Source organism: Venturia canescens, chromosome 2 (assembly GCF_019457755.1).
Source record: "Venturia canescens isolate UGA chromosome 2, ASM1945775v1, whole genome shotgun sequence".
NCBI lineage: Eukaryota > Metazoa > Arthropoda > Insecta > Hymenoptera > Ichneumonidae > Venturia > Venturia canescens.
The window spans coordinates 11,784,113-11,803,702 of record NC_057422.1 but is presented as its reverse complement, the minus strand read 5'-3'; the positions used below and the strand labels follow the sequence as shown (position 1 = coordinate 11,803,702).

General features: G+C 37.5%; 4 protein-coding genes and 1 long non-coding RNA gene across 12 annotated transcripts; 3 read left to right on the top strand and 2 right to left on the bottom strand.

The window, feature by feature from the left end:
- The first annotated feature begins 15 nt into the window (after nt 1-15).
- Nucleotides 16-3,695, top strand: LOC122405711 (uncharacterized). Of its 3 annotated transcripts, none has more exons than XR_006259806.1 (2): nt 16-327; nt 424-1,066. XR_006259806.1 is itself a non-coding variant. In XM_043410614.1 (2 exons), the coding sequence occupies exon 2, from the start codon at nt 1,341-1,343 to the stop codon at nt 3,300-3,302; it is 1,962 nt and encodes a 653-aa protein (XP_043266549.1). In that variant the 5' UTR covers nt 16-144; nt 1,075-1,340; the 3' UTR covers nt 3,303-3,695. The 3 variants fall into 3 exon arrangements, 2 of the variants coding, with proteins under 2 accessions (XP_043266549.1, XP_043266547.1); XM_043410614.1 differs by lacking the exon at nt 424-1,066 and adding an exon at nt 1,075-3,695 and having other exon boundaries at nt 16-144; XM_043410612.1 differs by lacking the exon at nt 424-1,066 and adding an exon at nt 1,075-3,695.
- Nucleotides 3,696-4,478: 783 nt separating this feature from the next.
- Nucleotides 4,479-5,453, bottom strand: LOC122406378 (uncharacterized). The gene is made up of 3 exons (XR_006259953.1): nt 5,389-5,453; nt 4,905-5,057; nt 4,479-4,641 (listed from the first exon to the last, which is right to left on the bottom strand). It is a non-coding gene; the product is annotated as an uncharacterized lncRNA (long non-coding RNA).
- A 126-nt stretch (nt 5,454-5,579) lies between these two features.
- Nucleotides 5,580-10,440, top strand: LOC122406391 (lymphocyte-specific helicase-like). Its single transcript, XM_043411810.1, has 7 exons — nt 5,580-5,926; nt 6,272-6,687; nt 7,181-7,773; nt 8,123-8,811; nt 8,938-9,332; nt 9,638-9,893; nt 10,127-10,440. The coding sequence occupies exons 1-7, from the start codon at nt 5,809-5,811 to the stop codon at nt 10,228-10,230; spliced, it is 2,571 nt and encodes an 856-aa protein (XP_043267745.1). The 5' UTR covers nt 5,580-5,808; the 3' UTR covers nt 10,231-10,440.
- Nucleotides 10,312-15,544, bottom strand: LOC122406390 (uncharacterized protein KIAA1841 homolog). 5 transcript variants are annotated; one of them, XM_043411809.1, is made up of 11 exons: nt 15,068-15,136; nt 14,857-14,971; nt 14,712-14,778; nt 13,592-14,277; nt 12,752-13,132; nt 12,403-12,669; nt 12,028-12,322; nt 11,549-11,777; nt 11,124-11,397; nt 10,644-10,831; nt 10,312-10,560 (listed from the first exon to the last, which is right to left on the bottom strand). In XM_043411809.1, exons 3-11 carry the CDS (start codon nt 14,769-14,771, stop codon nt 10,442-10,444), a joined length of 2,499 nt encoding a protein of 832 aa, XP_043267744.1. In that variant the 5' UTR covers nt 14,772-14,778; nt 14,857-14,971; nt 15,068-15,136; the 3' UTR covers nt 10,312-10,441. The 5 variants fall into 5 exon arrangements, with proteins under 5 accessions (XP_043267744.1, XP_043267740.1, XP_043267743.1 ...); XM_043411805.1 differs by lacking the exon at nt 14,712-14,778 and having other exon boundaries at nt 14,818-14,975; nt 15,068-15,544; XM_043411808.1 differs by lacking the exon at nt 14,712-14,778 and having other exon boundaries at nt 14,818-14,916; nt 15,068-15,543.
- Nucleotides 15,545-16,009: 465 nt separating this feature from the next.
- Nucleotides 16,010-18,293, top strand: LOC122406392 (zinc finger protein 596-like). 2 transcript variants are annotated; one of them, XM_043411812.1, is made up of 3 exons: nt 16,010-16,187; nt 16,298-16,376; nt 16,522-18,293. In XM_043411812.1, exons 2-3 carry the CDS (start codon nt 16,368-16,370, stop codon nt 17,458-17,460), a joined length of 948 nt encoding a protein of 315 aa, XP_043267747.1. In that variant the 5' UTR covers nt 16,010-16,187; nt 16,298-16,367; the 3' UTR covers nt 17,461-18,293. The 2 variants fall into 2 exon arrangements, with proteins under 2 accessions (XP_043267747.1, XP_043267746.1); XM_043411811.1 differs by having other exon boundaries at nt 16,010-16,208.
- Nucleotides 18,294-19,590: the final 1,297 nt, after the last annotated feature.

Here is a 19,590-nt window from a genome sequence, read left to right as displayed (position 1 = left end):
GTGAGTCAATTGTGACGTTCCATGGAACAAGACAATGCCGCCACACGTTGGTAAAATATCAAGCTAAATTCACCTGAGATTGTGCTGCCGCCTATACAAACTCAGTCGCCATATTCGTTTCCGCTAGTCGGACCCCAGTGGAAGGTAAACTTCGTTGATTAGACGCTCGTTTCCATTTGTACAATCGTCATCATTTGTTTGCAAAATATATAAATACAAATAACAGTCATGCGAACGAACGAACCTTTTCGTGGGGCTTGAAAAATTCTTTATAATCAAGTGAATTTCTGAATTGTCATGAAATTTCATCGTACCCGAATTCAACGGGTGAGTGCATGAAAATTTTTAGACGCTGCAATGTTGAAACATAACCTTCGTCATGATATTTTGCCAATTCCATCCAATATGTGTTCTGTTATATAGGTCGATTGAGTAAAAGCAAGATTCGATGCGGAATTATTTGAATAACGGTATTTTCGTATCAAAACATTCCATGTCAATTCGTCGATTATTGCAGTTTGCTGCATGTCATTTTTTTCTTTCAACAAACTGTTACAGCAACATACTTGAAAATTTAAATACTCTGTATAACAATAAACTACAAAATTTTGTTTATTAAATAAAACATCCTTAAATGTCTAGAACAATTGATGAAAATCGCGATGTTACAAATGTTTCAATTGTGTTGACATTTCCATTAAAAAAAATATACATCCATCTGTCATAATAAAATATTAAAAAATCCAGGGTTTCATTTTGATTATACTATGATTATGCTATATGGGAAAATCCATTGACTTCACTACACATCAAAACAGTTTCAATAAATAAATTAATTAAAATTACTACTATTTTTAACTTTTCTGATAATTGCATACAACAAATTTCATTTATTTTTCCTAGCAGAATAATAAAAAAAAATTATACATATTTTTCTTAATTCAAATGAAATCCTTAGAAACCACAGAGGCAAAGCATCCAAATTGAAGAAAATTTTTATTGATGTATAAAAATTAATTAAGTATTGTCTTTAAAATTAAAAAAAAAATGAATACAAAAATTGATTTTTTGCAGATCTGAGAAAGCATCATCGGATGAGACAAAAAATTGAACTGAGCATCATGTGAAATGAAAAAAATTTCAGACACTTGTAGACAAAACATGTAATGTATGTTGAGATGGAGCAAAAATTGTTCTGGTCAGTGGGGAAGTAGAGATTTTCTGGACAAAGGTTCAAAGATGAATGTTCCTTAGTGTGAAGCTGCTGAGGGCTATAAAAATTTTTAGAGAGTTATGATTACTGCATCGAATAGAAGAAAATAGTGAGGCATATTAAAAAAATGCCGCATCCTTGCGTGGTTTGTGGCCGTTCTCGGATGAATCCGAACAATCGTGAGGAGGACTATATGTTTTTTGGATTTCCAGTGAATTACGAGGAGCGGTGTAGAAAATGGTTGGAATTTTGTTGCCGAGAAGATCTTTACAAATTGACGAAGAAACAATTGTTGCAAAGAATGGTGTGTTCGAAGCACTTTGAAAAGAAAGATTTCCTCAACGAGTATCAAGACAGGTTGAATTGTACCGGAGTACCATCGGTCTATGATCCGAGTCAAAGTTTGTATAACATAACCTGTGTGCTCTGCGGTAGATCTCGAAAAGATCCTCCGGACAGCGATTACGACGGTACAACGTTCCATCACTTTCCTGGAGAAGAATTTCGCTGCTTGAAGTGGTTGGATTTTGTTGGTATCGATTCATACTATCGTCTGACAAGAAAAGAAATATTGTACTGTTACATTTGCTCTAATCATTTTGAAAAATCACAATTTATGCCTGGTTTCAAAGCACGTCTTTGCGACAACGCGGTACCCTCTATTTATCTCAAGGAGGAAACGGACGAGTTTGTTCCTTCGCCATGCACGACGAAGGGTACGAGCAACACGAGATTGAGCCAGATTAGTGAAAAGAATAAGAAGTACGAGCCACTTTCGAACGAAGCACTCGAGAGCCAAGCTTGCGCCGCTTGTGGTCGTTCGCGATCGGATCCACGCAATAAAAGCGAGGGATATAAATTTCATCCGTTTCCTGCTTATGAAATCGGCCGATGTTTGAGGTGGTGCCAGTTCCTTGGACGTGAGGATTTGTTGAAAATGTCACCAAATCAAATAAGAAAGCTTGTACTCTGTTCCAAACACTTTCTGTCAGGACAGAGCTTTCACAAAATTGGTCCGTGCGACGCAGTCCCCACCATCAAAGACGTCGATGAAATCGTGATAGAGAAGATGGAAATAGAAATTGATAAATACGAGCAGGAAGAAAATGACGAGGAGGATAATACCGAAATGAGATTACTCCCGGTACAAGATTCACGCAGACCGATGGTTTCTAGTAAGAAACCAAAAATCGAAAACAAGCCAGCACCTCTGGCGAAAAAACGTGGTAGATCGAAACGACCGACCTCTATAAACATACCAAAAATAGATCATTTGAACATAGAAAATCGCGTGAGCAAAGTACCTATTCCAGCGGCAAATTGGAAAATCCAATTTGCCAATAATCAGTTTCAACCGTTGACTATTGCGAATACCAATACGAGTCCGAACATGGCTATAACTACAGATGGAAAAAAAGTTATTTTACCGTTCACTGGAAACATATCGAATCTCGGTGCACCAATACCGGTGCACAGTCTCTCGAGCATGCCGCCAGGTTTTTTAATCAAAATTAATCTCCCCGAGCAGCACGCATTGAACAAGAAACCGATAAAAACTCCGCGAAAGCAGCCGAGACGAAAAAAAGCTGAGACGGATATAAAAGGCGGAAAAGTGGCTGCGAGATCGAAGACGAACATCGAAGAATCCAACAACTTGCACAACGTCGAGGATATCTTCACTCCAGAACCTCAGAGCGTCGGGAAAACCGAGCCAGAGTTTTACGAATGTCATCTGGAGGAACGAGAGGAAGAAATGATTCCAGACGTCATTGAAGTATTGGATGAGGATTATGTCGATATGACGGACTCTTACGTAGTGGAAGACGAGGAGGGTGAGGTTCACGTCTACCAGGAAATTACTGGGCCCGAGATTCCAGCCGAGAAAGAAGAAATTCCAAAAGTTACGAAATTGAAAAAACGTTCCCAACGCAAAAGTATGAGTGACAGAACGCGGAGAACGATTATGCCGATCAGAACGGAAGTACGACAGTTTTTACACAAATTAAAACCACACATGAGGCGTTTACCGAGAAAAGCTAAAGCACAGCTAAAGTTATCGATCGTTAATCTTGTCATAGATCGACTTTGAGACTATTTACGTTATCTTGAGTTTTCTTTATTCGAGACAAATCGAAATTCGAACGGGCGTGGTGTCAAAAAACAGAACAAATTATTTTGTTAGCGATCGGATTTTCGTTAAACATGCATTCTTATACGAGCCAATCACCAAGTGATTCGATTCAGCTTTCAGTTTTATTTACAATAATCCTATTATTTGATTTTTTAGTTCTTACATTGCAATAAATTTACCTTATTTTAAATGTATATATCCGTATATATAGAGTACGTTTATAAATAAATAATTACGACGTGTAAGATACAAAACGATAATTTTAGGTAAATAAAAAATTATAAGCGTTGACAATGCCTGAGGATGTATCAAATGTGGAAGAGTGTAAAATAAAGTTATTCGTGTACATTACTTTTGGCTATGGAAAAAAAACCATAAAATCATGGTTAATTTTACTAACTTTCTAACACAAATACTATCATTTCCTTGTATTTATGTATACATTACGATAGAGCTTAAAAACCATTTTTTTAAAAACAAGGATAAATTATACGAGAACCAATTAAACTAAATACCGGTGATAACTATATTTCATTGGATTTTTTTTCCGAGTCTCAATTTTCATTCAATAGAAATACCTGTCATGGTAGATGAATTTTTGTGATTAGAGCTGATTTTACAATTGTGCACAAAATTTGTGATGAAATAAAATCGCTTTTTAGGAAAAAATGTCATTCGTGTTTTTTTTAAATGTAGCTTCAACGGCGGGATGCTCGAGGGCGCAAGTGTTCATTTCCGTTAGTGTTCTGACTCGTTTACTGTTGAGTCCACGTTTGTCGAGCGTCGAGCAGAAAGTCGTTTCAAGTTTATGGTTTGGCTCCATCGCATTGCGGGAGCGTCTTGTTTGAATTGATATCGATAATTGGAATGATATCTGTTGTTTTAGTTTCAATTCAACTTTGAGCTAAACGACCTTTGGAATTTTCTTGCAAGTATCGTGATTTTTTCTAATTTTTCAAAAAATAAAAAATTCGAACCTTATTCCTTTTAATTTTGTTTTATTTTCATAGTTTTTTCCTCGATTACAAAAATGTTATTTGTAAGAACAATGGCATTATTGAACTCGGTTATTCTACAGCTCCATATCCATTGGTGCCCTTGTTACTTTTTACATTTATTGCGGTTTTTCCCCTTTTTGGTGCGGGTGATGGAGAAACTTTTTTTCCCTTATCTTCTTCTTCTTCTTCATCATCACTTTCATCTTCTGCTGTGCCATCTTTCTTTTCGGAATCTGCGAGAAGAATTGCATCGGTCTCTGCTTTGTGCTTCATCCAAGTCGTCCACGGATCAGGCCATTCTGGTTTTCAGATTTTTATTATACAAAAAGAATATAGTGCAAGATTAAATCTCACATCCTCTTTGTGTCGTATAATCATAAACAATTATCCACCATCGATGAGATTAGTGCGGAGAAAAATATTGTAGATTTGAAGGGTTAAATAATCATAGGCCGGGGAAATATATTTGTCCGAAAATTATTTATAATAAAGATTTTCATTATTCAATTGATGCGTTCGTACGAAACCTGTTGCTTATTTGATACAACATAAAATCATTTACCTCGTTCGTTAAAATTGAACAAGCTTTTTCGTTCTAACGTTCCGATTGTATGTACGACAAATTTGGCTGCAATTTCTCGGTATTCTTTGCATCGACAAAGTATACCGAGAGGATGGTCGATGCATTCATACGGTGAATAGAACTGCTCCATGACTATCAAATGAATCAGATTGCTTTGAAAATTTGTTGTTTACAAAAGCTCTTGGGAAATTGACAATTTTGTTTCATTTGTACGGATTTCCCGTATACACTAATATTTTTCATAGAAATGTATTTTGTTTTGTTTTCGACCTTCAGCTGTTCGGGTTTTTTTTTTTTGCGTTCGACAAACGAACTCGAATAATAGGTTTATTGGACAATTAGAGAATTTTTCTTTAACACGAAGATTCTATTATATCAATTTGCCTTTCATTAAATTATCAAAAATTTGTATTCCATCTTTCGATAAAAAGAAAAAGACTTCATTTGTTACTCATTACATTACCAAGAAATATAAAATCAAATGTTTCGGAACTATTTGTAATCGCGCGTCTACAACTGCACGCTTTGTGATCGCGGTGATCGCTGATCGCACACAGCGCAGCAACAGATAGTGTTGGCGGGGGGGGGGGGGGGGGGGGGGGGGCGATGTAAACATACGCGCGTTCGTTACGATTCTGGCGGGAAAACTTCCCGCGTGAGTCTTGCCGATGGCATTTGGCTTGGCATTGTTCGTTTGTCTTGTGTCTCGTTCATAGCGTTTTCTTGCTTGTTCAGCGTGTTAACATCACAACTATCTACTGTTATTTATATTATTTTATCGGATTAAAAATAAATTGTTTTTTTTTTTTTTCGTGAATATTGAAAACTAAAGTAAGCCCAGATAATCCCAGTGATTCTGTGATCGATTAACGTGCAAATAATTATGGAAACGAGCAACGACGGTGTTCTCAAGGAATTGAGCGACAACAAAACCGGTGTTCCCGAGGGTATCGGCATTGCCGAAGATTCTGGATTCGCAAGCATCGCTGGTTCGATTGCTGGTAAGAGACTAAGATATGAAAAAAAAAAGATGAAACGTAAAACTTCGAGATCGGGAAAATCGACGACGTTTCAGAGAAAAGAAAAAATTGATAGATTGATCGCTGCAATCGCAAAACAAATGAGTCATGTCATAATAGATGTTTTTGGCAGACATTTTCTTCCTTTTGCTTCTAAATTCACCATATAACGATGTATAATTCATTTTTCAAATCATTGCAATTTTTTCATGGACTATCGAGTATTTTCACATTTTCCGAAAGCGTATACGAAGGTTCGAGAAAAAATGTAAATTTTTATTTTTTTCTATATAATTTCATAAACTCAAACGTTTCTCCATGTTTTAGACTCTTCTTCGAAAGATGATTCAGTCGCAGTTCCTATTGCTCAAGATGTCAAATTCCTTCCGATTGACGTTGAGCAAATGGCTGTGGACAAAGGGAAAAAGCGTAAAAATCTTTTTATCGATGAAGCCAAGAAAAAAGCAGAAGAGGAATATAACAATCAACAGCGTGAACAAACTTACAAGCGGCTCATGCACCTGTTAACTAAAAGCCAATTTTATTCTTCTTATATCATTGATAAAATCAATTCGACCGATTCTACTAAATCCAATAAAAAGGGCAGACTGGCATCGAAACGGAAAGTTACTCAAGAGAGCGATGAAAATGTTGAACCTGGTGCTTCTACTGTTTCCAAACGACCTCAGAGAACTACTCGAGGGAACAAAAAATATGATATAACGGAATATGTATCAGCTGATGTAAGTAAAATATTTTATTATTAATTTATTAGTAAAGATGAAAAATGGTGACTGTCTAATGCTTTATGATCTGAAGCTGAATTAGGTAAACTAAAAATAATAATCATTCAAGTTTTTCCCTAAATTTTTTCTCTAAAGAATATACGTTAAAATTCCAAAAATCGTTTTCTCAGTTTTAAATAAAATCAGGATCATTCAAGTGAGATTTACATTGATTCAGTATCCATACTTTTAGTTTTTATTTTAACAGGATAATTGAATTTATGAATGTCCCCTAAGTTGAAGAAATTTTTGAGTTTGGATATTAATGCCGATAGATTTTTTCGCAACTATGAAAATTCTATATCCATGTAATCAATGTTACAAATTTCCTTTGTAAATGACAAAAATCAAAAGGATATTTAATTATATCTGAAAAATGTGCATTGGTTGAGCAAGTTGCATTTGATAAAAATGATGATTTAATGCATTGATTTGTAATTTACAATTACAGATGAAAAAAAAATTAACTACTCAAAAAAAAAAAAAGATGAATCTCAGTCAGGAGGAAATTGAGTCCGACTTAAATTCCCAGTCCGATTCCGAAGATAAGGATGAGATTGAAGCAGAGTTTAAAAATCCGACGTATTTTCAAGGCATTTTGCGCGATTACCAACAAGAGGGTTTAAAATGGTTAAAATTGTTGTACGAGAACGGCGTAAACGGAATTTTAGCGGACGAAATGGGTCTGGGAAAAACGATTCAAGTAATAGCTCTCTTTTGTCATCTTCTGGAGAGACGTCAAGATGGCCCTTACTTAATTATTGCACCACTTTCGACCATACCGAATTGGATTTCGGAGTTCGAGAGATTCGCTCCAAATTTACCGGTCGTTTTATTTCACGGAAGCCAGGAAGCTCGCGCCGCAGCAATGAAAAAATTCAAAGTCAAACATAAAGTTACCGAAACGTACTACACCTACCCCATCCTCATTACGACTTACGAGTACCCAATAAGGGAAAGATTGTTCATGTCCAAATTCAAATGGAGATATATCGTTGTCGACGAAGGTCAACGCATTAAAAATCACAAGTGTTTGCTTGTCAGGTAAATTGCCATTTCAAGATTTTTATACTTTAAACTCGTATAATTTCGGAGCACTTGAACTTTACAGTACAATGAAAAAATAGAAACATGCAGTCACATTTTGAATTCCGCGAACACTTGTTTTCGTCTACAATAATTGTACCAAGGGATCGAAATATCGCTTAAACATTTCTTCGAAAAATATTGGCAAAATAGGTACATTTATTTCAATGCATGCAAATTTTTTTTATAACTCCTTTCTACAACGTTGGAAAAATTAATTGATAAAAAAGTAAAAATACTGCATTTACCTTGAGCCGGAAAAAATTGGTTCTAAAAAGAAATTTTGATCATTTTTAATGTTCTTCAGGTCATTGGAGTGTCTCAAATCAATGAATCGGCTTTTGCTCACTGGAACACCTCTCCAAAATAATTTGGACGAACTATGGTCACTTTTGCATTTTCTTCTACCTGAAATATTCGACGATCTCGCAGTATTTCAGTCGTGGTTCGATGCGGAAGAGCTTCAAAAGAACGACGGTACAGAAAAAGTACTGAAGCAAGAGCAAGAAAAGCACGTACTTTCGACACTTCGTGAAATTCTTAAGCCTTTCATGCTGAGAAGGGAAAAATCCGATGTTTGTCTCGATATACCACCGAAAAAGGAAATGATCGTTTACGCGCCCCTTACTGAGCTGCAACACGATCTCTATGCCGCTGTGTTAAATCACGATCTCCAAGCGTTGTCCAAAATCGATGAAAAAAATTTGGCGCTCTCGGAAGGCCCGGCTCTGCCGAAAAGACGTTGCAGAATGAGGAACAAATATTGCTCGGAATACGTCGACGTGTATGCGACTGCGGATGGAAATTCCTCTCGTTCCACATCACCGTTCGACGATGACAATGATGAGAATTATGATTGGTATCGGCGGACGCCAGAGATTGATTCTAGCGCCAATACAATTGCAGGCGAGAAAAAGTTAGATATTTGGCGACAATACACCAACATAAATGAACGTAATTGTGAATTCTTCATTCGCCTTCGCTTCGGCAATAACGGTACGAATTTTTTGTGAGCAATAAGCATTCATACATTTTTGAATGTCAAATTTGTTTTTACCATTTCTTTTTCTAGTTTTTCCTATTAATTTTGATGTTATTCCACTTTGTGTTTGTTTTCTGAAGGATTAATGTACAAACAAATCGTGAACCATCCGTATCTACTTCACTGTCCTTTGGACGCATCCGGTCAGCCGGAAATAAGTGAAAACTTGGTGAAAGCTTCAGGCAAGCTATTAGTCCTTGACGCCATGCTAAAAAAACTCAAAGCTCAAGGTCACAAAGTATTGCTCTTTTCCACGATGACAATGATCCTCGACCTTATTGCTGATTATCTCAACCTGAGACCGTGGCAGTTCCGGATGTTGGATGGCAGACAGGCTATCGAAGTTCGTCAGGAAAACATCAAAGCGTTCAATGAAGATCCAGATGTATTTCTGTTTCTGATATCCACCAGAGCTGGAGGCGTTGGCTTGAATCTCGCGGGTGCTGATACCGTCATCATTTATGACAGTGATTGGGTGAGTCGTCTTTTTTCCGTTTTTCTTCGATTGTCACTTCTTCGCAACGTCTTTTCACTTGAATCCGTCAACGGGACGTTTTTTTATTCTTTTGTTTCGCTGTTAACACCTTCTTGCAAAGTATTCTGTGCCAATTTTTACTTTTTTCCGAATTTTTAACTGGAAAAATAAAGTTTGTGAATTTTATGATATTTGTACACACATACGCAGACTTTTAGTGGCAGTCTCAATATTATTCTCGACATCAATTTGAAAATCAAAGTACTTTCATTATAATTAATCCGACCACATTTTTTTTCTCATAGAATCCTCAATGTGATCTCCAAGCGATGGCACGTTGTCATAGAATTGGTCAAACACGACCAGTGGTCGTATATCGCTTGTGCACCAAAGGAACAATAGACGAAAGAATAATAAACCGCGCTGCGGCAAAACGAAAACTCGAGAAAATAATTATCTCGAAGGAAACAAATATGGAATTGAAAGATGCTAACACCCTGCTCGAACTCAAGCGTTTGTTGGAGACGAACGAGAGTGAAATTGTTTCGGCTGAGAAAGAGGGTGAGTGCACTTCGGTTATCGATAAACACACAATTTGAATTTGAGTTTGATTGAATCAACATCAAGTGGAATTGAAAAACAAATCAAATGAAGGCCTTTCTTTACGGAAAATATTGTAGAATGAAATTTTAATGAATATTGAAATGGAATATTTGTTATCTATCTTATCCAAAGAAAAAAAAACTATTTGAAAAAAATATTGAAACTAATCGTTCGAATTTAATTTTCAACAGTTTACACAGAAGCGGAGCTCGACAAAATATTAGACAGGAGCGATCTCGTTTGGCCAGTTCCTAAAGAAAAGTCTCAAAGTGCGGAAACTGCAAGTTCTTTGTGACAATTACAGAAAATTTCTAGCAAAAGTATCGTCAGAAAGTGCACTGTGATTGTTTCTCGTTTATAAAATATTGCACTTCAATGTATTTATTTGATAGTATTATTCTTCGTTGCTAATTTAAAACCAAGTACAATTTTCTATTTTTTAAGTCAACGTAACAATACTCTTTTTTGTGTGTATAATTTATTAAAGAAACGATACGAGATTCAACTTATGTGATTCTTGATGAACGAGCGCGGCCTGAGCCTTTAACGTGTGTCGAGTTTTTGCATTTGTGAGACTGCGTCGATTGGTCGCGAAATTCAGCTTCTAATCGAACGTACGTTCCACCTTCGGCAAAAAAGTTGAAAGGTTTTTAGTGACGGGTTTGTACCTCCGAGAGCGTACAAAAATAGTAATTGGTTCCTTCGTACCGATTGACTGATTGTTCCAATTCTGCGATTGCTGTTTTATACTTTTGGGGAAGAGACTACTCTCAATCGCTGTTCTTTTCGTGAGTAAAGCTATCATCTGAGCGCTCGCTTTTTCCTCGTAATCTCTCTGATTATCCTGGTTGTATCGTGCCAGCAAAGTTGCGCTCCAACATCGTCCACCATCCGATCTATCAAGATTCATTTCAAAATGTTCAATTGTAAGAAGTGAAAGGAAGTTTGGCTTTCAAGGTCTCAACTTTTATTTGTTGTCAAACTAAACGTCTCGAACGTCGATGAGGCTTACGAGAAAATGTGCAATTTACCGTGTCTTCGACCAATTCGTTAACATTTGAAAGATTTTGTAGCATCGAAAGGATTCATAAAAAAGCCGAAATGAGAAAAGGCATGAAGCCGTTATTAGTAAAGTATTTTTGCAATTTGGGTTGCGATCGAAAGAATTCATTTTCAGGTTTATCTCACCTTTTTGGTGCGTAGAATCGGGAATTCTTTTTGAACTTGTTCGTTCTTTTGGAATTTGGCCAGACGTGAGATTCTTCACTGTTTTCGGAGTCTTCGTCAACGGTACTCTCTCCACATCCGGTTGCGCCGTCGTCATCGTCGCTTTCTGTTGCCGAAGAACACGCTGACGAAGGATCGGTCAATTGTGACCCTTGTGGACGCAATTTACGTGATGATCTCTGACTATCCGAAGGTTGACAAGGGCGGCGAACTCCGGAACCACCCCAAATTTTACCTGCAGTAAGAAACTTGATTTTAGAATTCTTTTTTATTGTCAGTTAATGAAATCGAAAAAATGATGATTCCGGAATATACATCTGTCTTAGTTAGTTCAAATGAGGATGTAAATTTTTTGTTAATTTTTTCAGCAATGCACAAGATCTTACCCAAGAGGCCAAGTTTAGGTCTGGGAGGAACGAGTTCGATGCCATCCCACCACATGGTTTCTTTGCAACAGAGTTTTCCGGGCTGGAGGCTCGGATCTCGAGCGACAAGTCTTGTAATGTTTTCCGGAAAGAATAATTGGGGTGGATCGATGGAAATGACATCTCTATACGTGGAAAAAATCGTCAAAATATCAGCCTCGTAACCGGACACGGTGCCGGGAATGTGTTCCTGCAAAAAAGTCGTCGAGTACGAATACGCTAAGCGGGGACTTGATCGGCAGTCTTGGCGGGTCCAGGTAAATGTAGCGAATTGATTGTTTCATAAGAATAACAAAAAAATGTTTCAGGGTTTGTCAAAATTTCAGATCGGAAGAAAAGTGTGCGAAGAAAAAATGTAGCAAAGATTGAAGAAAACCCGGACCGGAAAACCGAAAGCTCCTAACCGGATGAACGGAAATCTCCGTTAAATATGAGTTTACCTTGAATCTGCAGCCCTGTTTATTCGGTAGAGTTTCGAAGCGATAAGCTCGTTGACTGCAGCAAGGATACCTTCCAAGTGGAAAAGGTGAAGTTCTCTGCTGTTCGTTGGCAAAGAATTGAGGAACTTCGGAATGGTAAGAGCACCAATCCATTTGATTGATAGGAAAATAGGTCTCGCACTCACGACAGTAGATGTAATGGCAATCTCCCCAAAGTCGCCAATAAACTTTCCGCCACGACCTTAATTCCGAGCGTAAAGTGACAATATAATCATTCAACGTCCAGTTTAAATCTCTAAAAAAAATTCAATCAAATTATTCAAAGTTTGAGAGTTATCATTGAAAAACATTCTTAAAAAAAAAGATCGCCTGTACCGTGTGTGCTTGCTGTGAACGTTGCCTCTAGTATCGAGTCTCATAGAGCTCGGAATACAAGCTACCGAATCGGATATCGAACGAATAACAATTTTTCCGCATTTACCACACTTAAACAGAGTGGCCAAGGAGCTGTAGTGTCCCCTCGCATTGTTAGGCGTTAGATCAACTAAGGATACTATGAGTTTGCAAAACAATCGACTCTGAATTTTGTCCTTTCTGTCTTTCAGCAACTCGACTTCAGAATTCGTGAATAAATCAGCCAGCCTGAAATGGTCATCTGTAAAAAATGAAAAAATCCCCGTTTCTCTACAATTAGAAAAACTGACGGAGGATATTGTCTACAAACCGTGTGAAAAGGTTGTCGTTCAGACACGTCAGAATCGTCGAAGTTTTTAGTACTTCAGACATATTTTCGTGACAAAAAACGAGACAATGTTCCAACAACGGCTCCATTTGCAGGAACGACGCCGATACCATTATCGGTATGACGTTGCTCGCTTCCAATATCGGCCATTCCGATTTCTTTATTATATCTTTCTTCACCCATCTCATTAACCAGTCGAATATAACTATATCGCAATGTACCGAAATGTCCATCTCGTCGAGCTTTTGTCCAGCCGTTACATCCGCGAAATAACGCATTTTCGATATTAACAATTTTTGTGGACACCGAAAATCTTTTTTCAAATTCTTTGCTTCGTCGCACACGTGAATTTCCACTTCGCTTCTGCACAAAAAACGAATTAGTACAATAACCGTAACAATCGGAACACGAATTAAAAAACAGCACAACGAAGAAAAAATTGACCCTCGGAACTCCAGTGGAGGATTTGTTCATCTGCAAACTCTTTAACAGCCAATTCATTCCTCAAAATGTGTTCTTAGCGTAAATTTTTTCTTCTTTGTCTGAATCTTTGCACATAACTTTGTCGGTTTTCAATAACGAACAGAACTGTGCATAGTAGAAGCACGTTCGTTGAAAATTAATAACAAAAATATACGTGAATGATGAAAAATCACAAAAAAGTACGCAAACTTCTGAAAGATTAAGTAAAAATAATATGAAAATAATTTGTATCGCGTTTCTACTATTGTAACAATAATTTGAAGATATTGACGAGGGCAACAAATTCGGAGTCAACTTGTTCTGGGTTGATGCAGTGTACTCGATCTCGTTGTAACTTACTCAGCTGATTTTTTTTGTTGTTTACTTTTATCTCTGTCACGAGTCGCCGAGACTGCGTTAGGCCCTTTTCCTTCGACATGAGATCCCAGCGAAGCACTTTTCTTGGGTTCGGCAGAGGTCATAGGCTTCTTAATAATCGGTTGAGAATGAGCAGGCTTCGGGAGCATGTAAGGGAGCACCGAATCTAACAAGCCCTCGTGGAGTATATCGCTCAAATTTTTTTTCATGCATTTACCCAAAGGGTGCTCTTTTATTTCGTTATGATTTTCAAGATTCAAACTTTTACATTTTTTCAGAGGCGACTGCGTTTCCTGAGGATTGCAAGGATTCGTAACCGGAGTTTTTGGCTCGTCAAGATCGAGCGGGTCCGTAGTTTGAGGTTTTCCCTCAATTCCCGACAGCGGTGTTTGCGATTTTTTCGGCGATGAATTTTCCCGTGATTCACGAGGACAATTGTTTTGATTGGCATTGTTTTCTACGTTGGAGATGCTTCTCGGAAAAAAACAAATTTTTTCTTCGTTCGTTCCAGTTCCCTTGTCTTGGCGGTTTGAAACTGTCGCCTCATCATCTTTTTTTTCCAATCCGTTATTGGGTTGAAGATTCAAGTCTATTTTTGCCAACTCCGTCCAATCGATTTCGCTATTCGCTGTGAGAATACTCGCTAAATCTTCGAAACTGTCGTTCACCTATGGGAATTTAAAGAGACCCGTGTTGACGTTTGTTACGAGAAAAAAAACTTTTTGCTCGTGCAGCATTGTACTCGCCGATTGCGTGACAAACTTTCACGAACGCTTGATAGCATATCACTTGACTTTTAATGTACCGATCGCACGAAAATCACTTCTAAATTTAAAGTGGATCGTTTAGAAAATCTCGGATGATAAAAACATGAATTGTTTAAAAAACGAAAGCGAGCTTATAATAATGACAGAAAAAGGAAGGTTTCAATTCGTACGATGGAAATTATGAGTCTGGCGTGCACAGTTGCCCAAAGTCTCAAGGACAAATTTTATTCGATAAATCAAATTTAAAAAATTAATCCTTATGTGTTGGCCTTAAAAACAGAAACGCTGGCGACGCTATTGGGGAACTTTTGACCTAATCTGCATTAGCTACTCACTATCTTTGGTTTACAGAACTTCACTGCTTTCGTGCGATGAAAATATAGTTGAAAAAGCATGATAATCCTAGAAAAACGTGTTCTACGCATAGTTTTATTGTTTTACCTGATAAGCTGTTCGCATAAACTCGAAGAAAGTTCTTACAGTGAGTTCCGGGCATTTGTCGCTCATCGTGCTCGGTTGTGGTCGATCAGTCATTTTATTCTGCATGTAAATATCGACGAGGCTTTTTTGTATAACGTTTTTATTGAATCTCGGACTGTCTACAGCAGAACAGAACTAGTAAAAACGATGCTAAATCTTCAAACTTGAACACTTAATCGTTAACCTCATAACCCACTTTTAATGTAATTACCTTGGGAAATCGTTGGGGAATTCGTCGCCAGCGTCTCGTATTGTCTCTCAAATTCGGCACTTTTTGATAAATTCGAATACATCGTTTTTTTTCTCGTTTTTCCTATTTTTTTATTTTCTTAACCAAAGTATTTTTTCACGAATGAAGGTCTGACTTAATTTTTGAGCATTTGTAAGGTTAAATGTTTTCTGATGATCGTTTTTACATTGATAAAACTAACGTGATATCTATTGACGAAAAAATTTATGGAAACATTGTATTTCGAAAGAAAATATGTCAGGCACTCGCTGTTCGCAGACGAGAGACGAATGTCAGATGGCGTGCATTGTCCGTCTCGAATACGGAGAAAACATTTATTTGCTCGTCAATGCGAAACCGAGTCGTATCTAAGGAATCCGGCATTATGGATCAAACTTGGTTTGGCTTGGAGTAGTTTGCTTCTTTCGATCGCCTGTTGTACATTTTTATTATATAATTAGAGGGACGTAAACATTTTTCGTTTAGGACGCAATTGCACAAGCAGCTCTTGCGGAACTGCGTTTTTGTAATTTTCAGTAAATTTTGACATATTCAAACTTCTCTTAATTTGAAAATATTAATTCAGCAAATATTTTCTTTCGCGCTTATACACAACCTATTTAAGGAGTGTTCAAAACAGTTCGATTTCCTAATAACCGAAAACAGGTTTGAAGGGACAGTATTATGCCCGTTTTCTCCAAGGTTAATCTGAGGTTAAACTCGGTTCATCCTATCTCGAAATTATATGAAAAAAATTGAACTAAGTTTAAACCGCGTCGGAAAAAACGGCCATTACAGGATGATATTGATCCAAATTTTCGAATAGAAAAATCCTCCCAAATTCAATCAACTGTTGGTGAAGCAGGGATTTTTATCATCGGTTGGGCTCTCTGTCTTCGATCTATCGTGTGTTAGTGTATATATTCGTACAACGAAGTCGCTTTCGACTTTACCAAGCTTTATAGAAAAAACCACCGCCGACAGCAACTAAATAAAAGTGTCGAATCGAAAATTGTGAGGTTAACTCGATCACTCGATTTAAAAAAGTGTTCAACAAACAAATATTTTACGTCAAAAACTGTTCGGTCATTGCACAGAGATGGTAAAATTCTTTAGTCATTAAGTATGTTATTCATAATATTTCACGGTATTTGACTTTATATTTATTCTCGCCGGATTTTTTAAATGTTTTTTCATTACATGTGTTTACAGGTAATGATTGAACGAGCCAATTATCAAGAGGGTTGAAATTGAAATTAAAAAATCTTCTGACAGTTTTGAGATGGTCAATGTAAGAAAATTTACACTTATATGAAAGTTTTGCCATATTCAAATTTCTACTGTGTGTTTTTTTGGAGTTGTATGCAAAATTATGATTTCTTTCACAAGTTGATAAAATTCTAGGAGTATAATATAATGAATGCAAAATGTTTTAGGCGGATTGTTCCTTGGACAAAATGGGATCATTGGTCATGCAAAGTCATGAGTTAAACGGCAGTGCAGAAGGGTCGCTGTATCCTACTATGACCGAAGTAGGGAGTAGAGTTTACAAATTAAGCGTACAAATAGAGAAAATCAGGCCGAAGCCATGTCCAAAATCAAAGAAATTACAATATCTTGGCGAAGTGAAGAAAGAATATCAATGGAGCGGAAGTGCAGGAATGCAGAATAAAGATGAGAATTCTGGATTGCGCAAGAGAGAAAAGTTGTGTTTGATATGCAACGAGTCGTTTCAATCTGCTCAGTCTCTCTATCTTCACAAAAAAAAGCACCACCGATTTGTTTGTCCAATTTGCGACGCTTACTGTTCGACTCGAGTGCTTTGTGACCGGCATGAAAAATTGCACGTCAGCGACGATCCAGAGCTGCCACACAAGTGTCATTTGTGTTCTCAGAAGTTCGATACCAAAAGGAACGTCAGACTTCACACCAGAGTTATGCACACGAGTTTAACTTCAAGTTCTGTCAAATCATCCATGTCACCGATGAAAAGTCCATCGAACGTGTTGAAATTGGCTCAATCAAAACTAATGACTCAACCGTTGGAAAAACTGAGCTCTGTAGACATTAAAGAAAAAATTTCACGACGCAGCGAAGGTAGGAACACGAATAATCACGACGCTGTGACTTATTCTTGTCGCGTTTGTTCCCGTGATTTTCCAAGCGTCGAAGCCGCCGAATCTCACTCTCGCGAACATCTCGAAGAACTTGAGAAAGAACACAAATGTAATATTTGTAAGAAAACCTTCAAAAATGAAATGGTACTTAACACTCATCTCGCCCAACATTTGTCACGTGCACTGAGGTGCCCGGTTTGCCCAAAGGCTTTTATCAATCGAGCGACTCTTAGAATACACATGAAAAGTCACGGTTAAGACAAGGCTTGTAACTTCTCACGATTTTGCATTCTATCCACTAATCTTTTGTTACCGTTATTTTTCACCTGGGCAACATCACACTTTTTTGCCAAGTGTCTTTTCGTCATCTCGCTGGTACGTTCCTGATGTGATCGTCCCTTCAAGTTTTGTGAGCCATGCTGAAATATTGTTTTGCAAAGTTGCATCGTCGATCTACAATGAAATTCATTCTTTAAAATAATTTGAAACCGCAATTATTTCACGTTCGTTTTGAAATGAACTGTCATTTTAATGTACTCGCGAGAAAATCTATTCGTTTTTGCGATTTTTCCAAATATTTCGCACCAAGAAAAAGTTTTACGAAACGTATATCATTTTTTTGTTTTTACGTGGTGATTAAAGTATCACGAATTAATCATTATTTAACCACAATCATGTTTATTGCTGTTTTTACTCAATGTGAACGATTGAGTTCAAATTTAGGCTGAATACTTTGCGTTTTCGCTCATGAATGTATGCGCGACGGATGAGGTCGTCACACTCTGATCAAATAATACACGTATTCCCCGTAAGCTCCCTGTAATTTTAATAGTGAAGACTAATCGCAGCTTTTTGAGTTTGCTTCTTTTTTCCCCAGTTATCATTTACACTACGGAATTCCATTTATATTTAAAATTTTATAAAAAAATCTTTGGCTACTCCTTATCGTTGTCATAAGCTGATGGAATTTTTGTAAATGTGTTCCGATTTTATTTCACTAGGATTACATAGCATAAGACACATGAATCATTGATTTCGTGAGATGTTTTTTAGTGCCACTTGAACCAATAAAATTACTCTCTTGATGTGAATAAACAGAATTTTATTTGCCTATTTCTCCGTTTTTGAATTTGAATAGCATGGCAGAATAACATTTCTAAAAGATGAATATCAACGAATGAGTATGAATTATTCTTACAGATCGAAAAAAATCAGCTATTCCCGTTCGCTTTGCCGTGCGTCGTACGACAATTTGTCACTGGCTTGTAAGTCCATAAACGCTAAAGAGATCGCAAAGGGATTTCCTCAAATATGAGAGCTTTGAGTCGAATTTTGTTATTTGTTAGGAGAACACATGGTTTTCGACACATCTCGTTCGGTTTAAGCGAGTCATTCTCGTCGATGTTCGAACACTTTCAGGAACTGAGAAAAGTCTCTGTTATTCCTCTTTTTTTTGCATCGAGAACATTTCGTGTATATAATGGCGGTTTCTGGGGGTGTCTTTTGAGTGCGATTCGCCGCGGTAAAGGAGAGCAAGGTGCTTGTAATAATCCTGGCACAAACTCGAACTGTTATGAATCTACATGGTGAAAAATCTACACGTACATATTCGAGGAAAGAATCGAAGCGATGAAGTGAGGTTAGAAAGATCGAGTCACGTAGTGAAAGAGAGGGAAAAGTAAAAGAGAGCAATAAGAAAAAGAGAAAAATATCCCGCAGAGCGGGCAAAAGGTGCCGCCGTATAAATGCCACAATAGCAGCACGTTTTTTCTGTCCTACTCGCTCGAAAGTAAAGCGTTCGTCGTTAAAGCCTGGGGGGACACCACTTCAAACGTCGCCGGCATCAATGTGTTTATTTAGTTAACGTCAAATTTACTCTATACACGGCAGAGTCTCAATCGATTTCCCCTCTACTCTCGCGATCATCTCGTTTGCCAGTTGAGATTTTCCGAATGACACACGTTCCCGTCTCTTTTTCTTGTTCCTTTCTTTTTTCCCTCTTCCTCCTCTCTGGCTGACTTACACGTACATAATGGCCAACGCGTCGGCTTAGTCCTACCGAACACGTGGAATCGAGTGCTCTCAGAATCGTGGCTTTTTCTCGCTCTACATCCAGTGTATTTGTATCACGAAAAATCAGAGGATTGGCGTGTCAAGGCGTGGCTCTTCAGCCCCATTGTCAATCTCACTTGACTTTTCAATCTTTACTGCTCCGACTTTACCCAACACACATACTCGAGTGGAATATATTTGTTGAAATGTACATTTTTTTTGTATCTCAATGCTCGCCGACTTGGCTGACTTTTGGGGGGCGTTACACTCTCGGTGTTTAGCTTTGCTTTTTGTTTCATTCAATGTTATTCCGCGTAGGCTGAAGAAGGCGTTTTA

Coding starts and splice junctions, on each gene's coding strand:
- LOC122406390 (XM_043411805.1), bottom strand. CDS start 15,149: ATGTATTCGAATTTATCAAAAAGTGCCGAATTTGAGAGACAATACGAG. Junction 13,133..13,591: donor CAACAAAAAAAATCAGCTGA/GTAAGTTACAAC, acceptor TTTTTTGTGCAG/AAGCGAAGTGGAAATTCACG. Junction 12,670..12,751: donor AACGACAACCTTTTCACACG/GTTTGTAGACAA, acceptor TGACCATTTCAG/GCTGGCTGATTTATTCACGA.
- LOC122406391 (XM_043411810.1), top strand. CDS start 5,809: ATGGAAACGAGCAACGACGGTGTTCTCAAGGAATTGAGCGACAACAAA. Junction 5,927..6,271: donor CATCGCTGGTTCGATTGCTG/GTAAGAGACTAA, acceptor TCCATGTTTTAG/ACTCTTCTTCGAAAGATGAT. Junction 7,774..8,122: donor CACAAGTGTTTGCTTGTCAG/GTAAATTGCCAT, acceptor AATGTTCTTCAG/GTCATTGGAGTGTCTCAAAT.
- LOC122405711 (XM_043410614.1), top strand. CDS start 1,341: ATGCCGCATCCTTGCGTGGTTTGTGGCCGTTCTCGGATGAATCCGAAC.